The sequence below is a fragment of the Erithacus rubecula genome (assembly GCF_903797595.1).
Source record: "Erithacus rubecula genome assembly, chromosome: 14".
Classification (NCBI taxonomy): Eukaryota; Metazoa; Chordata; class Aves; order Passeriformes; family Muscicapidae; genus Erithacus; species Erithacus rubecula.
The window spans coordinates 8610143-8632445 of NC_136666.1; the positions used below are offsets into that span (position 1 = coordinate 8610143).

The following is a 22303-nucleotide window of genomic DNA, read 5'->3' on the forward strand; positions in this document are numbered from 1 at the left end:
AGCATCCCTGAATGAAATGCATGACTTTTATGATTATGACTTTGCAGATTTGTGTTGGGTCCATTCCAAGAAATCTGTGATAACATAGGACCTTGCAGAGGTAAAGTTCCTTTGAGAGGTGGCTGTGTTGACTGATACTCATCATCTGGAACCTCTTAGGCTTCAGGGCTTTGCCATCATGTTGTCCTGAACTGCCTTCAGTGTACTCCAACAATGGTTTTCTGTGGCTCTTAATCTGAGATTTGTCTGAAGCCTTTCCTTAAAAGCAGAATTCAGTGGAAAAGCAGCTGTTTGAACAGCTGTTGAACCTCCATGTGTTGCCATATCCTGTCCCCTCTCTGGGTGCTTCAGAGCAAGAATCATCCTCTTCAGCAGAGTTGAGTAATTTTAGTCTCACCTGTCCTTTACCCATTTGAAGCACAAGATTGTAAAAGAAAAAGATCTGTGCAGAGGGGTTTCTAAAATAGATATTCCTTACTGTAAGAGGTACAAGAATGAGTCAGGTCCATGTGGAATAGGAAAATGTCCTGATTTCCTTACTGAATATCCAGGATCTTAACTTTAACCACAGTCCTGCTTTAAGCTGATAGCAACACTGGATGTTTTAGACAACCATCTCTGTCTGCCTCTCGACCATCCTAACATAACTCACAGGATCACAGAATCACTGGGTTGGAAGAGACCTTCTAGATCATGGAGTCCAACCCATGCCCCAATACCTCAACTAAGCCATGGCCACAACTACATCAAGTGCCACATTCAGTCTTTTGTCAAACACATCCAGGGATGGTGACTCCACCACTCTCTGGGCAGACCATTCCAGTGCTTGATCACTCTTTCTGTAAAAGCTTTTCTGAGTATCCAACCTATATTTCCCTTGGTGCAGCTTAAGGCTGCCCTCTCGTTCTGTCAGTTGCTGCCAGTGCTACCCAGATGGTCTAATTTCCCTTTCAGGTGAACTCCTGCTTTGTAAACACTCACCTGGGGACTGGAGTCAAAGAATTGCTTTGCTCTGGTCACAACCAGCTCTTCCCCTCAGGTTGATTCCACTTGAATGCACCAGCATCAAGGTTCAATGATCACCTATTGTTATTTCTCAGGGAACTGTAGGAGCACGTCCTGAGACTTCCTATGACTTGTAATGAAAATTGTGCTCTGAATACAGAGCAAACCATGTAACTGTGTGCATGGTTGTGTCTATAATGTGTATAAATTTATTATTTATCTGTCTTTAAGGAAAGGTAGATAAGGGGTGGTAATGTATTTATGGGATTCTTTAAACTTACATACCTGGACACGTATATACACCTCTGCCATAGATTCTCTGAAACATCAGAGTGAGTATCAGCTAAAAATGCATTTTCATCAAGAAAAGCTAGCAACCAAGAGGTTTCTTTCTCCTTCACAGGGTGTAGTGGTTGGAAATTAGTAATTTACAGCAGTTATTATTTCAGTCAAGTAATTAAATATCTGTCCTCTGCTGTGCAAACAAATATTTGCATGTGTACTTATGTGACCCAAAAATACCTTGTACATAGGACACATATGTAGCTAAGGCAAAGTCTAGACATGTCTTGACCATCTTAGAACACTTTGCTTTCAAAATCCCAAATCCTTTAAGACTCTTGGAGAGAACTAAGGGATATATACATATGAAACTTGGAATTTTGAAATTAAATATATAGAGCCAATTATCCAACTTGGATAGAATCAGTGGCATTATGTGAAAGAGCATCAAGGGAAACAGGAACTCAAGAGAACCTGCCTGCCTTTACATTTTTTATCCTCAGCAGTACAATTTTTTAGCATCTAAGCCAAAATCTTTCCACATTTCTTTCCCCCACACAGTGCCAATATCTCAACTACTGGAAGCATCTAAAAGCAATTACAAGTATTCCAATAATCTTCCTGTATTACTTTGGCTGGGCTGCTAAGTATCATCAATAACATGATTATCTTTTTGAGAAGAAATTACTTGAGATAGAGACACTGTGAAAAAAGCTCCCAAACACTTTCAAAATCATATTTTCAGCAACTCTTTCATTATTTAGTATCCTAATGAGTTCTGGTAGTCTCACTAAGTATTTTCCCATACAAGAGGACTTGACTGCTCTTATTTCCATAGGAAGCTTAAGCTGTAGAAAGCCAAAATTTACCTGTTTTGGAAGCATTTCCTCTGATCCATATATCACATATATCACATATGCTTCTTATAAAAGTCTTCAACTTGCTTAAAATCTGTGTCCCAGGGCTTGAGCCCTGGTGCTTGGGATTTTAGCCCAAATGTCAAGAATATAGTGGCTGTACAGATATGGGCAGTCATGTCTCAAGATTTCTTCAGATATATATCATATTGCCAAGGAATTAACACAGAAGATGGTGCTGGATGCCATTTTGGGATGAATGAGGTGTTCCCCCAGCTTGGGTGGAGTGGCTGAACTTGCTTGGTGTGACTGAAATTTAACAGGTTGCCTGCTATGTCTGTGGAGGTAAAGTCAGAGTTTTCCAATTTTGGTTCTTTTATAATTAACTTCACACCATAGTAAGTGGAAATTTTACTCAGTACCCTGGTTTAGCTTGTCAGTGGTGATGGGGATGCAGCTGTTCTATTCATATCTGCCCTTGCAAGCAGCAGATTAATGGAATTATTAATGTTCTGTCCAAGCTAGGTATTGTACCATGTGAAAGAAAACATCATCACAAACCAATATGAATATACCAGCTCACAAATCTTTCATAAAGTACTCACTGGATGGTGTTTTCCTGTGCTGAAATGTGAATGCATTTAAAGAAAAAAATGTACAAGACCTAAGAACAGTCTAAGGGTGAGAAAAGAAAAACTCATTATGTCTGGGGTCGGCAGCAGCTGCCAGAGCTTCATTTCGTGGCTTACTTGTATCTGTTCAAGTCAGTGGCTTTTATTAATGGTTACAAGCCTACAGCTATAAGGATGCTAAAGATGCAGTGTTTGCCCTGCTCTGATATATATAGATTGGTCCTCCATTAGGAGGAAATTAATGATTGTTCATAAGACTGAATCCACAGCCTCTGGCTTCCCAACAGCTTTTCCATCCTGCGCGTCTGAAGACCAGCTTGTGTGAGTTCTGTTGGTTTGCATTGGAAGCACGCCTGGCTCTGATCTGAGGTACCTGGAATCCAGGAATGGCATGCAGTGTCAGCTACCCTTCAAATGGGAGAAAAATTACTTTTTGTCCTCTCTACAAACTCGTCTTTCACAGAAAGATCAAAGCTGTCCCAATGGCATGGTGGATTTCAATTCAGTGCAGCTCTCCGTTCATACAAGGCTTTTCCATTTCCTAACCACATGTGATGAGAGGAGTGTGCCCAACACCTCCCCTGCCCCTACTGCACCATCTCACCACTGTTGGAGGCACCCATTCCTGGGGACAAGAAGAGTTTATGGTAGATGCAAGTGAAATGCTGACCCAGGGTTAAATTGTTGCAAGCCTGAATGAACATTAGGGGACAGTATTGGCCAGGAGTCTGCCTGTTTCTTCCTCTTTTTGCTCTCCTTTTATTTACAAGCTGTCTTCCCTTCTCTTCTAAATAAAACCCATTTGTCCTTTACTTATCTAACTGGTGCACCAGACACCCATTTCTAATCTGGCCAAATCAATTATAAATATTGCAGTCTACAATTAGCCTGGGAACTTCTGAAAAACTAATTAGTTCGAGCCTTAGCGATGAATTGCACCTTTCTCTTGGCTATTTGCAGCAGGAAGAAAAAAAGAAAAAAAATCCCAACCTACACTCAAAGCAAGACCAAACATCTCTCAGCCCCAGCAAACAGAATTCAAGGCCAGGTTTAATTAGGTTCATATTGCTGGTGAAAGGTTGGGCTGTGGTGGGCTGAGAGCCAGGGCACCTGGCACTGCCTTGGGCTGAGCACACATTTTCTCAGGAGAGGCTGTGTGATGCAAAAGTCCTTCTCAAAGAGTCTTTGGGAAGGGAAATCCCTTGGGAGTCTACAAAGTTAACACCATTAGTGTTTGCTGTGTAGCAACAACGGAGGGGAAAGCAATAGCTCCTAAAGCTGGAATCATCTTGCACCAGAGCAGAGCTGATCCCCTCCCTTGGTGAGGGACTAAACAGATCCTTGTCTGGCATTCCTCAGGCAGGAGGGTGCCAGGCTGCTGCCTGGGGAGCTGCTGAACAGCAGAGCAGGAATTAGAAAGTCATTACAAGGTGTGCAAGGCATCTTGTAGCAACTAAATCCAGACACAAAGGGCAGATTAAAGCCCTTCTTTGCTGGCATGTTGTTGCTGTAGTGTATTTCTTACAGGTGTAATTACCTGCAAGCATCATAGTTGTTTCATTTATGTCCTAAAATACTACTTTATGAAGCAATTAAAGGCAGAATTGTACTCTGGGATTACTGCAAATGTGTCTGCTTAAGGTTCATTTTAGATTCATTACAAGCCTTCAGAAGCAGTGTTCCTGCTTTTAATAAAACATACGGTTTCCTCAAAAGCAAAACTGCAAGACCACACATCCCTTTTGGATTTGGTGATGTAGATGGAATTTTAATGTCAAAAAGCCAGAAGGGCAAGGCAATTCCAATTCACTATGGAGAGGGCAGCATATATTTAATGCTTCAGGATGCTTTATTTACCAGCACTGGCAACTGTTCATACAATAGGTAAAACTTCTTTGGAAACGAATGGGTGATTCCCCTTCTGCATAGGTGATAATTGTGGTCAGGGAACTTTCTGGGGTCTCCAGTCCCTGCCTGAGTGGGGAAAAACCACAACCTTCTTTCAGGTGAATGCTGTAGCTGCAGACAACTTGGCCTGTTTAATCACATAAAAGTCTTTTTTTCTGTTTTCTATTGACACATGAGAATGTCTCATCTCTTGAAAATTTTTCAGTAAAGCTGTTTCCTGCCTTATTTAGTCTATGAACTGTATCAGAGATGTGCTTGGCTCATTATACACAGCAACATCCCTGCTTTGGGCAGCTTCCAAAGAATTGAGACATACCATGATGGAGAGAAAGTTTAATACAAGGAGAAAATAGGGTTACAGACAGGATGATTATGCTGGGAGGTTGTTTTCCACTGCAGAGAGAGGTTGAGGACATTTGCTTGTTTGTTGATACATCTTTCAGAGAGAATCATTGGTATGTCCATGACCAGCAGTGCTCTCCAGCCTCAGCTTTTTCCTCCTTTTTATGTGATGCATTTAAGCCCTCCCACTTCCAGTTTCTCTCTGACAAGGCTGCAACAAATTTCAACAGTGAGAGGAGCAATATGAAAAAAAAGCAAGTGCTCCACTTCCTTCTGTAATGCATTGCAACTGTGAGGCCTGTCAAGTGAAGGTCAAGCAGAAACCCTGAGCAGTAGTCACAGATTCCCTAAGAGGGACACTTGTGAGTGCCTGTTCCTTCCAGCAGAAAAAAATGAAGTATTCTATTTTGAGCCAGCCAGCAGAATACACAGAGAGTGAGTGACCTGCCACAAAAACAAAATGTGAGTGAAAAATCTCTAGAAATTGCTTAGAGGTTCTCTAGTTTTCTCCATTCCCTGGAAGTGCAATGTACCAGTAGATGAAAATTAAGTATGGAAGAGAGATTGCCACTCATCCCCAAGTGCAGTGTGCAGCTATGGTTTATCACCAAGCTGCAGAATGTGTGTTCTGAGGTGTGGCTCAGCAGGACAGCTGGCATGAGAGGTTTCTGTCCAGCTGTGACCTAGCAGGCTGACTCAGAATGAGGGGTTGAGAGTAGGCACCTGAAAGAAATGTTTTCCAGTCATACCACAAAGTTCCAGCCATGCTGACATGTAAGGAGGCACTGGGCTCCCTTCTCCTCCCATTAACCAGCAAAAATCCCAGAATTATTTTACAGGGAACCAAATCTTGCTCGCTTTTCAAAACCAAGCAAACAAAAAAAAAAAAAACCACACCCACATAGAAAAGGAGAACTAATTAAGATTAAGTCATATCTGAGTAAACATGCAAATTAAAAATCAAAACAAAGGAATTCTATTTATCACATCATGAAGTTGCAAATTGCTGCTGTGGCTCCCATCAGCTGGAATAGATGGGGGCTACGAGGCTGTAGGTTTTGAAGATCAACCAAATGTATACATGCTTTATTGTGAAACTGGGGGACTGCTGGCTGTAGAATATATCACCAGCCTTTCCCCCTCTGTTCTGCACTGTGTTCATGTTCAGTGGTATTCATAGTCTGTATTTGTCTTGGATTTCTATAATGTAGTGTCATTGGTTTTCCTCTTTGTTTACCTTCTGTAAGACAACATCATTATTCTTTGATAAATATGTTTCATGTCTCCTGGGTAGTTATTTTTTGTTGTTGTTTTGTTTTTGTTTTTTGTTTCATTTTTTGTCAGGTGAATTATTTTCCAGCTTTTACCAATCAGATTAAAAATAAACAAACAAACCCTCCAAAGCTCTGTTGGGAAAGAATGCAATAGTCAATAGATGTTGGCAATCCTGTTCCTTACCATATTTCACCATCTGCATTGAAGGAGATGGTCTCTGTGGTGTGGGGAAGCACGTGCAAGGACTGGTGGATCCTGCTGCTTGGAACCAGCCCATTTGTGTTGCTTTGTGATGTGTTTTAAATCTTCCTGCAGCAGAAAGCGAGTTATTTGGATGTACAGTTCCATGTAGTGCAGAGATGTAACTGGTTTGTGGAGTTTGCTGGTGTGACAAAGATCCTCTCAGCTTTGGAGCCAGCAGTGTGACTGCAGCAGGAGGAGGCTGGTTGCCATCCATTTGCTGTTTGGTGGCTCACTGTGAGATTGTGGTGGTGACTCTGATCCAGGGTGTCAGTCCAGGCTGGAGAAGCCACCACTAAGATCAGTGCTAGCTGCCTTGCTCACCACTGCCACAGCAAAGGAGCAAAGGGCAGAACTAATGAGGAAGCAAATCTTCCTTCCTGATCTCCCAACAGGGTCTGAGCACATCCTCACTCGTGGGAGTCTCTTTCTGCAGCACAGCTGCCCTCCTAAATTGAGCTCTCATGGTCTTGGTGTTTTGTGTGCTGTGCAGGCAGGCAACAAGGGGGAGCTTTGGAAGTCCACTATGAATGTTTTATGAATAAATGCTTGCTTCCTAAAGAATATCCCTTCAGTCTGCAATGTAAAGAAATGGCTTGCTTTTTTTTTTTTTTTTTGTCTTTCATTCTCTGTTTGTTGTCTTCCAGACTTCCCTTCATTAGCAAAATGTTTTTGTGGTAGGAGGCATTTTCCCTTTTTCATCAGAAATACAGTCCTAAAATCACTTAAATTATTGAAAATTTCAGAAGTTCCTGTTATTTGGCTTCACAGATTTAAGTAATAATAGAGACCTTTTTCCCCCCAATTATCCTGTTAATGCAAATGTTTGACCTTCAGTTCCTAGGCTGCAAGCTGTTCCATCTGTAAAATATCAGTGAGCTGGGCAACAGCTATGTTCTGTCCCAATGGCATTAGCAGCTCCTTCAAAAGCTACAATATTGAAAGTAGGTATGCTTTGGTTCTTTTTGATTGCAAATCTGCAAGAGCAGGGCTTATAAATGAAAATTCTGGTTCCCCTGGGTTTAGTCAGCTTTGAACATTATCATAGGTACTCAGTATCATGGTAATTCATGCCATGCCTGCATATGAAAAGTAAAAGAAGAAATCAAGCCCACTGGTCAGACTCTGCTGGGACCATTGCTGCTGCTGTTTGTGCTGGGAGGACTGTCCTGGTTTGTTTGTTTTCTTTGTTTTGTGTCACATCCTCATTTTCAGTATGAGTTCTTCCTGACCCAGATTTCTGAGCAGACTGAAGTAGAGCCAGAAACTGTAAAAGTGCATAATTATTCTTTTATTTATTTTTAAGCTGTACAGCTCCATTAGGCTTTCACAAAATCCTTTCTACCCAGCCTTTGAAGTAAACTAAGCCAGAGATCAGCCTGAGAAGATGTGGGTTGACACTGCTTGTTTCTGCTGCAGAATAGTATGCAGTTCAGACCTGGAGTCTCAGACTAGGAAAATCTTACACCTTTCTTGGAGTGCAGAAGAGGGGAGGGATCAATGCATGCAAAAGCAATACTTTACACCTTTGGTATGTTCTGAAACCTCACTTGCTGGCACTACTGTGAAACAGCTGAAAGCTGGAAGATTATTCAGGTTACTGACATGTAAGTGAGCAGATCACACATTAAAGCTGTGCATGCTCCATCTGTCAAGCCATTCATTCTTCCCAGCTTGGGACAAATTAGAAACTCTAGCCCAGAGGTGGAATATTATTATTCCTTTCCTGTCCCCCAAAGCAATACATTCCCCTTCTCTGAGTCTGATTGAAAACATTGACCTGGAGGTGAAAAATGCAGTATCTCTTCCCCTGATTCATCCAGACTGTGACCCAGACAGCACTGAAATCACAGGCTTCTTTCTAGTCTCAAAAAACTACCCAGTTGCCCTCATGGGCCAGCTGGGATGCAGGAAGGAGGAGATGCAGCTGCTGGGAGAAGGACCCCCAGAGCCATCTAGTCTAGTGGTCACTTTTCTGCCATAAATATTGCATCAGGCAACCTCATGCAGTGTGCATTGAAAGTGGGCATGTAAGGAAAGCCCTTGTGGCCATTCCTTTGAGTAAATGGCAGGAGGCCAAGGTGGGGTGACCTGCCTTTCTGAGAGCCAGATGACATGGCTGTGACATCCACTTAGAGCCTTTCCTGAGCCACCCAGGCTTGGCTCTGAATTTGGCCCTTCCCCAGGAAGCCAGGCTATCAAAGTCTTCCCATGTTCCTCACAAAACACAGCCACTCCTGGTGCTTTTGGCCTCCCTGCAGCCAGTGTGCTTGAAGATCCAAGAGGCTTGGTTTTTGTTTGTGCTGCATCTTGTTAGCAGTGCTCTGAGCTTGCACAGAGCAGGAAGAAAAGATGCCAAAGTACTTCAACCACCTGGATTAATTAGGGCTTACACTAAGTGTGGAACTGCAGCAAGGGGGATGATGATTAAACCAGCAACCTTCTGGAAATTGAATACCTTCTTCTCTGTTATATTTCAGCTTCTGTGACCTTTGTAAGTGCCTCAAGGCAAGAATGGTATTGTCTGTATGTAAAGCACTCTCTTTCTGTATAAGCAATAGCAGTAATAGAGGTGGGAATAATAATGCTTTACTCCTGAGAGGTCAGTGAGTATCACTCTTCATTTAATCCCTCTCACTGATGAGACAGACACAAAGACACACTGGAGCTTGCTTGGTACCTCACAAGGCTGAGCCCAGAATTCCATTTCCCTGTTGCTTGCTCTTCCCCTGAGAACATCCCTTCCTTTGGTGACGTCCAGTCTCTCTTGTGGTTTTTCTGCAGAAGATGCAGTAACAGCAGCCTGGAGTCTGATGATGAACCTCCTTGTGCAGAAGAGATTGATTATGACACTGCCAGTAGCTCTGATGGTGAAGAGGAATTCTTGGAGCTAGACCAGGAGATCCAGGAGTGCCTCTCGTGTGTGGAAGGGGAGACAGAAGATGAAGTGACCACAGGACAGACATGCAGCTCCAGGGCTCTGAGGGGGCTCTACATTTCCAGCCAGCCAGCAGCCAACAACACAGCTCTTCCTCTGGGTTCAACAGCACTTGGACTGTACAGTGGGTTTGAGAGCAGTCCTGTGTGAGCAAGGCTGTGACTTGCAGAGCAGCAAGAAAATGGGTTGCTGCTCATGTTTGCCTGTTTGCCAGCTTCAGCATCCTTCCCAGATGTGTTGGTCCTGGTTGTGAATGGTTAGTTGACTGTATGTTTGTGTAATTTGTATAGATACATCTGCTGAGAATGACTCCTTACACTTTGTACATGAGGCAGAGTGAGGGGCCATTAGCCCAGGTGATACTGTGTGAGATCATCCATTCCTAAACATAATCCCCAGTTTCATGGCTGCCTCTAGCATGTGGTTTCATACAGATTGACCTAAGGAACAGTGTTTAGAGACCAAGGAATCAGAGATGATTCTCTTTTTCTGACATTAGGCAGCCTTTGCCTGGAGAAGTGACAGTTATGGATGCCTTTCACCAGAGCTCTCTGTTGCCATTCTCTCTTGAGCTGTAGAGCATGTCTCTGATTTCTGTCTGATCAGAATTTTTACAGTGCATTCAACAGGTTGGCTTAGGCTGTGCATATTTCTGATTTGGTTATATCTCAGCAACAGCATGGGAAATCCAATGTGCCACAGTAAGGAAAGCAGCAGTGACAATTCATAGTGATCCTCTGCAAACCTGGGCTAAATTCACCAATAGATTAGTGAAGGTGGCAAAATCCAGGAGTGAATTTAGTCCAAGCATCAACCAGAACAGTTTCTTTAATCCCCAAATGAAGAAAAATTAGATTTCTCCTAAAATTGCCTCCCAATTCCTGAGAATCCAGCACAGAGAACCCACACATGTGTTTTATATCTCTAAAGCATAAAGCCATGTCACTTCATCTCATACTTTACACTGCCTGATCTTGCCATGTGTCTTAGACTCTGCTGCTGCAAATGGGGCATTGCCCTGAATCCAAATGGAGCTAATTTTAAGATGCAAGAGGCTCCTAACTCTGTCATTGCTTTTTGAGGCTCAAGGACAAGGATCAATGTACAGTGTGTTGTAGCATTTCAGCCTGCAAGGACTCCAGTGATTACCAGTGATGGTTATTATTAATATTCATGCATTATTAAAACACTATGTCATCTTCCTGGTTTTATGCTGGTTGTGAAGAGAATTCCTAGTGCAGAACAAGATGTGTTTCTGAGCACCTTTCCTCAGACTGCCTAGACAATATTTTCCAGCAGGAGGTTGCTCTTTAGATAAAAAGCTTCTTCATGTCCTGCTCGGTTTTCAGTATCTATGTATTTTAAAGTCTTCACTGGCACATAAGGGTTTCCTGTGTCTCTCTCTCTCTATGATGCTGCTCAAAAGACAGGCAGCTTGGGTCCTTAGAAGCTGAGCTTCTTAGCCCAGACTAATTCATTAGGTGTGGTGTGTGCCTCTGTACAGATGTCCTGTTCTGCTTGGTTTAGCATGCAGCTTGTTGCACACAATACTGAATTTTAATAAAAGGGTGGCTCACAGGAAGGGACACAAAAGAGGTGAAACAGGTGTTCCCATTATAATAGTTTGTATAATACTGCTTTAAACCTTATTAACAAAGAAACAATGTATGTGTATAATTAACTTAAAAATCCAGTGTTTGTAGGCATGATGAAAACTTGACTTGGCATACAAAAGCCGTGCTGTGGGATGTTCAGCAGACAGCACATCCCCAGAACACAGGGAAGAAAATACTGTTGTACATATCTGTGTCTGTAAGTGTGCATGTTTGCACCCACTTTGATTTCTGTACCAACACTGCCACAACAGTAGCTGAAAGGAGCTTACCAAGGTTTGACAGTGGTAAATGCTATTGCAGAGAAAAAAAAAATCTTCAGTCAGCATTTTCATTAATGAGATTCAAATATTCTGGCTATAAAATTTGGCTTTCTAGCTGTTTCATTCTGAATTTTTTAAGATAGGGAGAATTCAGTTCAGTGGGAAAATTCTGCCATGGTGACTATGTGCAAGAATCATCATCATATAATAAAAGATGTATCTTCCATGTGTGTTTAGAGCCAAATGTGTATGAGCAATATCACCATTTCAGAGATCTCTGTGCTAGGAGCTGCAGAAAGTGGGGGGATGGCAAAGGCCCTCTGGGTGTTTTCAGTGTCTGGGATGCAAATGCAGCTGGGCTGGGAGCAGCATCCCTGGACATCACCCACACCTGCATAAATGCTGCTGTGTGGTGTAAAAAACCTGGGCAGTCTTTTCTCCCTGGCAGCATCCCATGCCTGTGCCCGATGACTTGTCACAAGCAGTGAGGATGCTGCAGAAGGCAGGGGCAGGAGAATCTCCAGCCCAAGGATGCTCAGCTGCTGCTGAGGATGTGCAGCGGGACAGAAGAGTCCCCAGCCACTTGGGATAACTTCAGGAGAAGCAGTTTTGTGGGCTCTCTCCTTTTCCTCCAGAACTTCCCCAGGGAGCAGATGCTCCTCTTCTTTTGACAGACCTCTAGAGGTCAGGAGCATTCCTCCGTGCGCTCTGCGCGCTCCGCGCTATTAAAATTCTCCCTGAGTCATGGTAATTAAGCAGAGCTAGGCTCCGCACAGAGGAACGGAAGTGCATTGACTTTAATAAAACAGAGTGTAAAACAACTTTAGATTAACTCCAGCCTTGTTTATTCTTGCACACTTGTAATTCTGGTTCGGTACCCGCAGTGAATGGAGCCCTTGTCCCCTGCGCCGGGCCCGTCACCTCGCTTGAGCCCGCTGAGTGCCGGGCACCGGGAGCAGCGCCTTTTCTTGCTGCCGCTGGCTAATCCCAAAGAATTTGGAAACGGCCGATGGAGAGAGGGAGGAGGGAGAGGGAAGTCGCCCTGCTCCCACCGTTTTGTCGTTCCTCAAGAGTCAGCAAGGCTGGCAGGTTGAGACTCAAGCCAAATATTCCCATAGTGGCCAGAAGAGACGGTGACTCGCCTGGTCCCCACTGCTGCAGCAGTTCTGGGCTCCTGCCAGGCACATTAACTTTTTTTACTGATGCCTTTTGTCTCACACTGGCTCTCTCAGAGGCTGTGAATGGCTGTGCTCTCCTTCCTCCCCCCAGTTTGCATGATGTGGGTGGAAGATGCTGTGCTGAGCCCGGCACTACACTGCACCCTCTGTCTCAGCTCCTGGGTCTCCCGGCCACAATATCCCTTTCCTGTCAGAGATCACCCCAAGGATGCCTTGCCAGTGTCTAGTGAAATACATGTGTGTGTGTGTAAACCTCTCTGGGCTAAAAAATAAATAATTAAACAATAAAAAGAAAAAAGAATCAAGTCAGCAAACTGAAGGAAGAACAAAATCTAATTAGTTTTATCTGCTGTTTGTTATGAGGCTGTCAGAGTGCTCTATCCCCTAGTTTTACAGCACTCTGGAAAATAACAGTGATAATAATAATAAACAACCGTGCACTGGGTTGTTTTTGAAGCAGGCAGGAAGCAGATTAAGGAGAGGGAAAGACAGCAGCCCTTCTCCTCCACTGCTTCATTCCTGCTGCCAAACAGCAGAGATGTGGGTGATAGAGCTATCTCCTGTCTTATCTGTCCTTGGACAAGATCCACTGCCCCTATCCATCCCTTGGAGATGCAAAGCCTGAGTCAGAGACTGTTTGGCAGCCATTTGGGACACTCATATTATATTTCTTTCTTTGCCACAGATCCCTTTTGTACTCTTGACCAATTTGTTTGTGCTCCCAGTTTCTGTTCCATTGTGAGATACAAATAGTAAATACAGTAGTGAAAGTAAGTGTGTGTTCATGGAATAAGGAGGGGGAGAAATGTAGATGTAGAACTGCCCAGGTGTTTTCTCTAGACTGATTTCAGCTGATGAGAGGGGAGCTGGAATTACTTTGTGCAGGAGTGTGGTGGTAGTTGCCATCACTGGTTTCCCCTTCAGTGATGCACAGTCATGATTTGTTAGGACATTTCTCTTTAAGCTGTGCTAGATAATTTTTAAAGGCCTCTTCTCTCAGGTTGTTGTCAGTCAATCCTGTCCCATGGTCTGGTCCTTACAGTGAGAAAATTTTCCCTCCTGTTTTAGTGAGAGCAGGATCTGACCCTCTTTTTGAAAACTCTTGTATGGTTTTCCAGGCAGGGGGCTGGACACAAGGCTCCAGTTGAAAATTATATGCAAAATCTTGGAGAACTAAAAACCCAGTCCATGTAGTTGCATTGGGAAAAGATGAAGGACAAGGTTAAAGAAATAAGGTATAAATCAGAGAGGAAGGAGAGGACTCAGTGCAAGGAGAGGAATGAAGAGAACAGGAGGGAATAGGAGTAGGGGGCATTTGGGGGAGACACAGGCAGAGAAATGGGAGAATTGTTCCTATTTGTGCATCCTCTTCCGTCCCCAGATAATGTGTCAGTATTAGTGCTACCAAGAAACAACCCTCTTTACTGTAGAATAAATCTGCCACTGTATTCCCCACTCCATAAACGGCAGCCAAGTCCGTATCCTCAGCGCTGCATTGTGCGCTGGGGTCTGTGAGTGCTTTTCATGAGCCTGGAGCATCCCTGCCCTCGGGCTTTCTCTCCAGGGACTCACATCCTCAGACAGCTCCTGGAAGATCCATGGCATATTATTGTTGATGGAGCAGTTTGTGGCTGCATTTTTCATCTTTTCTTTTTCCTGCTTCTTTTATTTCACTTTTTAAAAAGTGAGAGAACAGGAAGGAGTGAGAGACAAAGAAGAAGTGCCCTGCTACGAGTCTAGCATGATCTCCAGAAAGATGGCAAGGCAGCTATTTTAGCATCAGGGGCTTTTTTACCCTTTAATTAAGCTGCTTGTAGCTCATGCATGGACCAGTGAGAGGGAAGACAAATCTACCACTAAAAACAATCATCAGTTGGATGCTCTGGCAATAACTCCCGTGTCAGTAAAGTGCCATAGCCTTTGGCTAACCGAGCTCTGGGCACTGAGGGGCTGGCTCCTCACCAGCTGATGTAATTGCAATCACAACCCTGTTTTCTGCCCCTTGCTCCTTAAGGCCTGACTGACGGCTTTCCCTGAATGGTTTCCAGTGCATGCTCTGGCAGCTCCTGCCTTTGCCGCGGCATTTCCATAAAAAGTCATTTAGCTTTTCTGTGTTTGTTTCCCTGTCTGTGAAGTGGGGTTATTAATATTTATTTTCGGTGAAAGGGGTCACAAAGAGGTTTAAATCTCCAGTGTTTACAACACAATTTGATATCCTGAGAGAAGGCAAACAGGAAGGATTAATTGCTGCCTCCTACATATATCTGCCATCACTGAAATAAAAATCCTGCCCATTGCTGGGATCACCTCTAACTCCTTTCCAGGGGCTGCTGTGTTTCCTTTGGTCTTTGTGGAAGGTGGCACAGGTGGGCCAGACAAATCCTTGAGGTGAAAGCACGGACAGTGTTGACAAAAACTTTGGATTTTTTTACAGAGCAGCAGTCTTCCAAGAACCAGGCAGCATGCTGGTTAGTGAGTTAGGAAAATGGGAAATTTAATAGAGGTGAAAATGAGGCACTTGGGAGAAGAATGGAGCAATCTGGTAAACATCTGAAATGTCTCTGCCCAAAGGCTAGGAGTGTAAGGGCTAAACAGGAAGAATATAAAGCCTTAGTACATATACCAAGCTATGAGTTAATCAGCTTCCCAGACACATGGAAAAGAGAAAGTAGGAACAGCAGAAGAAGGATTAATTGGCTGTGAAACATCAGGGAATTGGTAGGTTGAGTCAAGGAAAAAGGAATACAGGCCAGCAAGCACTGACTTAGAGATTAGAGCAGAGGTGCAATGACGAGATCTCCTAAGGCAGGGAGAAGAATAGAACAAAAGAAAAACACTAAAATTGTGTGAGGACCTCATTAATACCTTAAAATGAGAAATTAATTGTTTTTTGAAAGTTCAAGCAGCAGCAAACTAGGAATGAGAAGATAATGATACCAAAGCACGTGTGGATGAAATCAGAAGGGTCTTGGCAAAGAATGAATTAGAGGTGGATACAAACACACAAGAGAAGAAAAAAAAAATCCTATAAATATGCTATAAATATGCAAGAAAGAATAAAACTGTAAAATACGTACCACAGAGAGAGAGAGCACATGCAAATGGTTGGAGTCATCATTGCCTATTTGACTTCCCTTTTCACCAAAACAGTCTGGATATTATTATTATTGCTAGATAAATATAAAACAGGTCACACTGATTGGGGTATGGGAATGGGCCAGAGAAAAGGGGTGTAAATTAAAGAACCCTTACACTGACTGAGCAAATTCAAACTGCTTGACCTGAGGGAATTCTCCTGTAGGTTGTCCTGTGAAAACAGTCTGTGAACAGTTAGGAATGGACTTCAAGAATTTCTCCTATATCAAGAGTTGAAAAGGGCAAATAGGGTATTTGTTTGTGTAGATAGAAAGAAAAAGAAGAGCCAGGAAATTTAAATCAGCCAGCTAAGATGAGTCACTACACAGAAACCTCAACAAATTATGAAACAAACAATTCATTAGTTGCTATAGGATAAGAAGGTGGTAAAAGAGAATAAACATGGATTTGTCAAGCTGATCTAATTCCTTTCTTTTATTGGCTAATTGGCTTAGAGGATAACATATGTCTTTGCTTTAGGAAAGCTTTGAATACTTTCTTTTCATAAAGAATGAAGTAATATGGTTTATATGAAGTATTTGTAAGGAAGGTGCACATTAGCTGAGGAATTACTTAGGAGAGACAGGTTTCATCTCCACTAATTTTAGCTTTCTAGAAGTTAGGCATCTGAAGAAGAGATGACTGAGAGAGGACCTTGTCAATGTCTCTCAGTATCTGAAGGGAGGGTGTCACAGAGGTGGAGCCAGGCTCTTCTCCCTGGTGCCAGGAAACAGCATGGAAGGCAATGGGCAGAAACTGGAACACAGGAAGTTCCACCTGAACAGGAGGAAGAACTTGCTTCTTGTGAGGATTACTGAGCAATGGAACAGTTTGTCCAGAGAGGCTGTGAGTTCCCCTTCCCTGGAGATGTTCAAAAGCCATCTGGACACAATCCTCAGTGACACTTTTTGGAGGACCCTGCTTGAGCAGGGAGATTGGACCAGATGATTTCCAGTGGTCCCTTCTCACCTTACCCATCCTATGATTCTGTGATTTAGTCTCTTTAGGGTAAATGTAGAGAAACAGGGAGCCCCACAGCATCTACATCCTAAGATACTGGAAAAGGATCATTTATTGAGTTATTTCCTTGCCTTGTTAACTTCTGAGTGAAGTTAAACTACCGGATCAGATGGGACTCCTAGCTTTAAGCCCACCCCAAAAAGAAATCCCAGAGTCATGCTTGCAGGATTATTTTACTTGAATAACTGAGAAAATACAATGGAAAATCAATTTGGTTTTTTTTTTTTTTTTTCAGAAAATCCCATATATTTTTGTTGAAGTTCAGCTCCATGTTTGTTGAACTTTATTTATGTCAGCACATCTGCCAACCTCACCTTCAGCCTCTGCAGCACAGGGCTCTGCTTCAGAGCTCTCCACACCCCTCTCTGTAACCACATCCTTTGCTCTGTAACCCCATTCTTTGCTCTGTTACCCCATCCTTTGCTCTGTAACCCAATCCTTTGCTCTGTTACCCCATCCTTTGCTCTGTATCCCCATTCTTTGCTCTGTTACCCCATTCTTTGCTCATTCTCCCAGACTGAATACAGAGAATACTGGTGATCTGGGGGGCTGCATCCCAGAGGGATCTGGGATCAGACCAGGCACTCTCACTGGTGGCTGACATCCAGGTAGATGCCAAGAGCCCTGGAGCAGGGAGCTCACACTGGAGCCACTGTGCCAGATGGCCTGAGTGCTCTCAGTTGTAAGAGCTGCTTTGTACTTTTTAGCTTTACTGATGCGGAGAGAACATTTTGAACTGTCTAAGCCTTCTAACCTTGTATCATTGGCACACGAACAGCAGCAGCACACTGCTGAACATAATAACAAGAGGGAAAGAGCTGTGGAATTAAATAAGTATTTAAATCTTAGGGTTTGCAGCTCAGAGCTAGAAGCTTTAGCTGTGTTATTTCCAGGAATTGGTTGAGTCATGTTTGAGAATAATGGATAAGATTAATTCCTTCGTGACTATGGCTGAATAAATTATTTGACAATAATGATTTGACTTCTTCTAGCTGCTTTTTCTAATGTGTATGATGCAAAAAAATATTTGCTGTATCCTGGATGTGTGTGCTGGGCATGGTGCACTGGTCCTTGCTATCTGGCAGTGAACTTATTCCCCAAAGACAATTTTCAATGGGATTACCCCAGAGCAACCGAATGCAGGATTTGATCTGTCATATTCATAAAGATGCATTTTTCACCTAATCATGTAGGAAGATAGAAGAGAGAAGGAAAGTTATTTCACTCTGCACAACAGCCCCTTTTCTTCAAAGCATGAGCTGCCACAGAGCCATGATCAGGGCCCGTGGAGGGACAGGACAAATGTTGCTTGGCAACTCCACGCCACTGATGGGAAGAGCTGAGCAGGCTGAGCATCACAGAGGGACCAAGGGAGAGACACACCAGGATGGCTGTTTGTGTCTGGCCCTATTAGAAATGACACCACTCCTGCCTTGGTAATTGCTGTAGACACTGACAACAAAGTCTGTTCTCTTGGGTGGGAGAGTAATTGCAGGTCATAAATGCTGAAGTATCCCCTGCCCACTCCCCAGGCACAAAGGGGCTTTGGATCTATTAATATCCTGAAGGTCACTGAATTCTTCCTGGTTTAGCTAGCTGTGAGCAAACCTTAAAATGGCTCAGAGGTGCTGCTGCTTGGTTAAACACCTACAGGGAACCAAAAAAAGCCTGTTGTCCTTTGCAGCATCACTCAGCTACCTTGTCACAAGTGTCAGGGGGTAGTGGTGGCGCAGCCCTGACAGTCTGAGGGTGCCAGAAAACCCAAATTTACAACGAGGCTGGTTGTTAAAACTGGGCAGCAAAGTTTCCAGACACAGTATTCCTTCATCAAGTTTTGTCACTATTGAAGGATCATAAATTAAAGGGAACTAGATTGGTCTTGCAAAGCAAACCCCCTGTGGCTCATATGTTAACACACTGCCAAAATCTGAGTTGCTTTCAGCTGCAGCTCCAGGAACACCTCCCTTTGTGTACCTACACAGAGAACACTGTTTGGTTTATCAGGCCTAATGCTGGCACGAGGATCAAAAGATCCTTAGCAGACTTCATAGGGAGTTTAGTGGAAATGGGATTTTGGGTGCAAAAGAATATTCTGTTTGAAGCTTGAAGTTCTTCCCACAGTATGATTCTGGGGAGAATAAAGTGCTCACTTTACTCTGACATCGTGCAGCATTAGACTTTTCAGCAGGTCCTAAAATTTTGGACTGAGAAGGGATGTTTGCAGAGAGCTGGCTTTTCCTAACAGCCTCAAATTGCAACGATTCAAGAGTTTTGTTTATGGAAAGTGCCCAGACTGTAGTAACACTGCAGGTGTTATCAAAAATCACTGCATGCCTTTGAAAGTTCTGAACAACCTGTGTAGACAACACATGTGAAATATCCTCTGTTGTTCAGCATTAGAGGATTTTTTTGTTTTATTTTTTTTTGAGTAGCATAATGTCTTGGATGTTTCTAAGTAAAAGAAGCTAACAATTTCTTATGTGTATTAAAAATTGAATTTTTTCTTTTTCAAACTGTCTACTGCTTCTTGTCATCTGCTGGAATAGGTGGAATAGCCCTTCATTTTGGAAGGGCTGTTTATTTTTTTTCTCCAGGTTGCAGCTCTTCTACCCAAGTATGAGGTGTTGTCATTGCCTTGCTATCTAGGCACAAGCTTTAGTAGGTTGAGCATCTTAATCCAGGTGTGACTCCTTCTGGCCTTCATCTTTTCATGCTTTTATGGAAATTTTGCTCAATCACAGGCTGTGGCTACATGTGGCACTGCCTTGAAAACCCATGGAAAATTTCAGCTTCTGACTACAACTAAATACACTATCATTTTTCTTCATTTTATGTAAATAAGTGAGTGTTTAATAAATTATTCTTTCCATTTTTTTGTTTTGTTGTTGTTGTTTTGTTTTGGGGTTGTTTGTTTGTTTGTTTGGGGTTTTTTGTTTAATTGAGGCTTTGTCTTTGTAAACCTTTTTTCACTGTCTCTTCTTTCAGACTAATGGAATCAATTGCTTGTTGTTTCCTGAGCAGAGTTTCTTCACCCTGTGGCACACTCAGCCTTATTCTGGTCTTCCTCAGCTTTTGTGCTGCTCTACTTCCTTTCCCATTTTCCATTTCCCCCCTTCCTTCACAAGGATGTACCAGGGAGCAGAGACCCCAACGCCAGCACCCCAGAAAACTTTTGTTTGGTCTGTTGTGCAGAACTCTTGCCCCACTGATTGCCTGAGGAGAGCAGACAGGATATCTCTATTGCATGGAGGGCAGGGATTACAGAAGAGCATCTTTCTGAGGATGTGAGGTCACACTTACCCTCTCTCACACTCTGTCTCTAGAGCTGTGCCACTCCCTGGATCCTCAGGGATCCACCCAGCCAGTGCCACTGGCTGCCATCCTGCTGCTGATTCACCTGGCTTTCAGCTTCCAGTTCACATCCTGCATGCAGTATTCACAGACACCAGCCAGAGGAAGCTGGGATTTAGATTTCAGTCATGTTTCTAATTCCTTTGGTTTCCTGCAGCTTCTCCCCTCAAAGCAGTTCTCCTCAAGGCTCCTCTCACTCTTGCTTTCCTTTCACTGGTGCTCACAGGCAGTGCAGAAAGAAGGCAGCCAAGGAAGCCACAGTTTCTTCTTGCCAGCCTGCCTTGCCAGCACCTCTGGGGGCAGGGAGGCAGCTCCTGCATGGCACAGTTATTATACCTTTTTTAAAAAAATTGCCTTTGATTAAAAGTAAGGGTCCCATCTTTTTGTTGTCATTAATGTGGGCTGCAGGCTATGGGCCTTTGAAGTGTTTCCTCTTGGCTCATCTCCATGTTCTTTCCTTTTCCCCCTCATTTTTCCTTTTTTTTTTCCTCTCTTAATTTCAATTCTCTCAATTATCTGCCCTTTCCAGCTCAGGGTGAGATTTGTTAATTTTCACATGCTTGCAAAAACCTGGCTGGCACACTCCAGCTCCCTGCCAGCTTCTACATGGGCAGCCAGGCACAGAGCAAGCACACAGGCAGCACATCTCTCCCATGGGCTGCCTTGACCCTGCTTGGCTGCTGCAGTGGGGAAGAGGAGGGAACTGCACTCTTACCTTGCCAGAATGGCTCATCCCCTTTGCAGGAACACCACTTAGCAAGGCACACCTGAATACTCTGCTGTGTTTAATTGAGATACAGAACTATTTTATTTGTGATTGTGGGCACTGCTGAAGGCTCAGGGGAAAATCCAACTCAGATCTTTCCCAGGCTGGGGACTTTTCTCAGAGATAAACAAGAGAAGGAAGAATTAATAACATAGATTAACACCTGTTGTTGATCACAGAGCTGCGTGAGTGTCTTGTGATATTTTGCAAAAAGCATGTTTTTAAAGAGGTGTTGCCTCCTTGGACCAACGAGCCTTTTCTATTCTGTACTGCACAATCTATCCTACATAAGTGCAGTGGCCTTTCAGTAAACCACTTCTCTCTGCTTTGAAGAATTCGTGTGTGCTGCTGCATTATTCACCATTCCTAATCAGACAGCAACATGTGATCTCAGGCCTTCACAGGCTGATGGACTCCTTTCCATCCCCTAACCCTCAGGGTAGTATTTTGTTTCTCAGCCTGAGTGGAATAAAAGGACACCAGGCCGACCCTTAATGTCCCCTCAGGTATTTCCACCTGTATTAACTGATTACTAGTTTAGATGGTCAAAAGAAGAAATAGACTTTAAAACTTATTTCTCTCTTCTCTGCTCAGAGTTATGGTTTGGGTAGTGGAAATGGCTGGAATGTTCATCTCTTGGTTGCTTAAGGATTCCCAAAAGTTGAGAAAAGGACTAAGGTGGCCAATTGCCTTGAGATCAGTTGAAGAAAATGCAACTCCCCTGGATGAAACGCCAGGGCCCATGGGACAATAGTGAGCACTTCCCTGCAGGATCTCCTTCATAGGTGTCCTGCAGAGGCCAAAATTTCATTGCATTCCTGCAACCATCTGCCTTAACCTTTGTCATACTCATTCTCTAGTTTCTTCTCCCATAAAAGCACAAATGAATGCCTATAAGTAGCTTTTCTTTATCCCTCTCATAAAAGACTGCCTGCATGAGGTTTCTGTCTGTCTTTAAGGAGGAAGAAGTTGCTCCAGATAGGGACAGTCTCTTAGCTAAGGTGCTTGCCCCAGTTACAATTATAAATCTGACTTGAACCCTTCACTGCTGGGCCAGCAAAACTGCCCGGGGGGGGGGGGGGGGGAAGCAAAATAAAAATAAAATTGAGGGTTAGAACTATGATTGATAGTAAGTTAACTAATGTTTTGGATTTCAGTGTTGTTTAGATATACCCTGCCCCTGAGCATCCAGGGATATTTCCCCTGATCTGCATTGACTCAGGATACTAAACCATCCAAACATTGCACCTTGCTGGAGTTCAGCATTGAGATGTAGAGAATCTGGAGTGTTTCAATTACTTTTTCTTGCCTTATCCAAGTGCTCTACAGAATGCTGTCATTCTCTTCCTAGTTTCCTTTCTCCTTTTCCTCTCAAGCACAGGCATTATTTTCTTCCACAGGAAGATGCTTTCTCCCAAGCATAGTTATTGGAGTTTTCCTTTTGTGTTCCTCAGTCTGGAAGTTTCTATTAATTTCATTTTTTCCCATAGAAAAGAAC

General features: G+C 43.3%; 1 protein-coding gene across 1 annotated transcript in view; it reads left to right on the top strand.

Annotated features, from left to right (window-relative positions):
• The window catches only part of AGBL1 (AGBL carboxypeptidase 1), a 264251-nt gene extending 252670 nt beyond the window's left edge, over positions 1 to 11581 (top strand). Inside the window, 1 exon segment of the mRNA XM_079318217.1 lies at positions 9326 to 11581. Coding sequence (XP_079174343.1) covers positions 9326 to 9629 — 304 coding nt within the window. The 3' untranslated portion in view covers positions 9630 to 11581.
• Positions 11582 to 22303: the final 10722 nt, after the last annotated feature.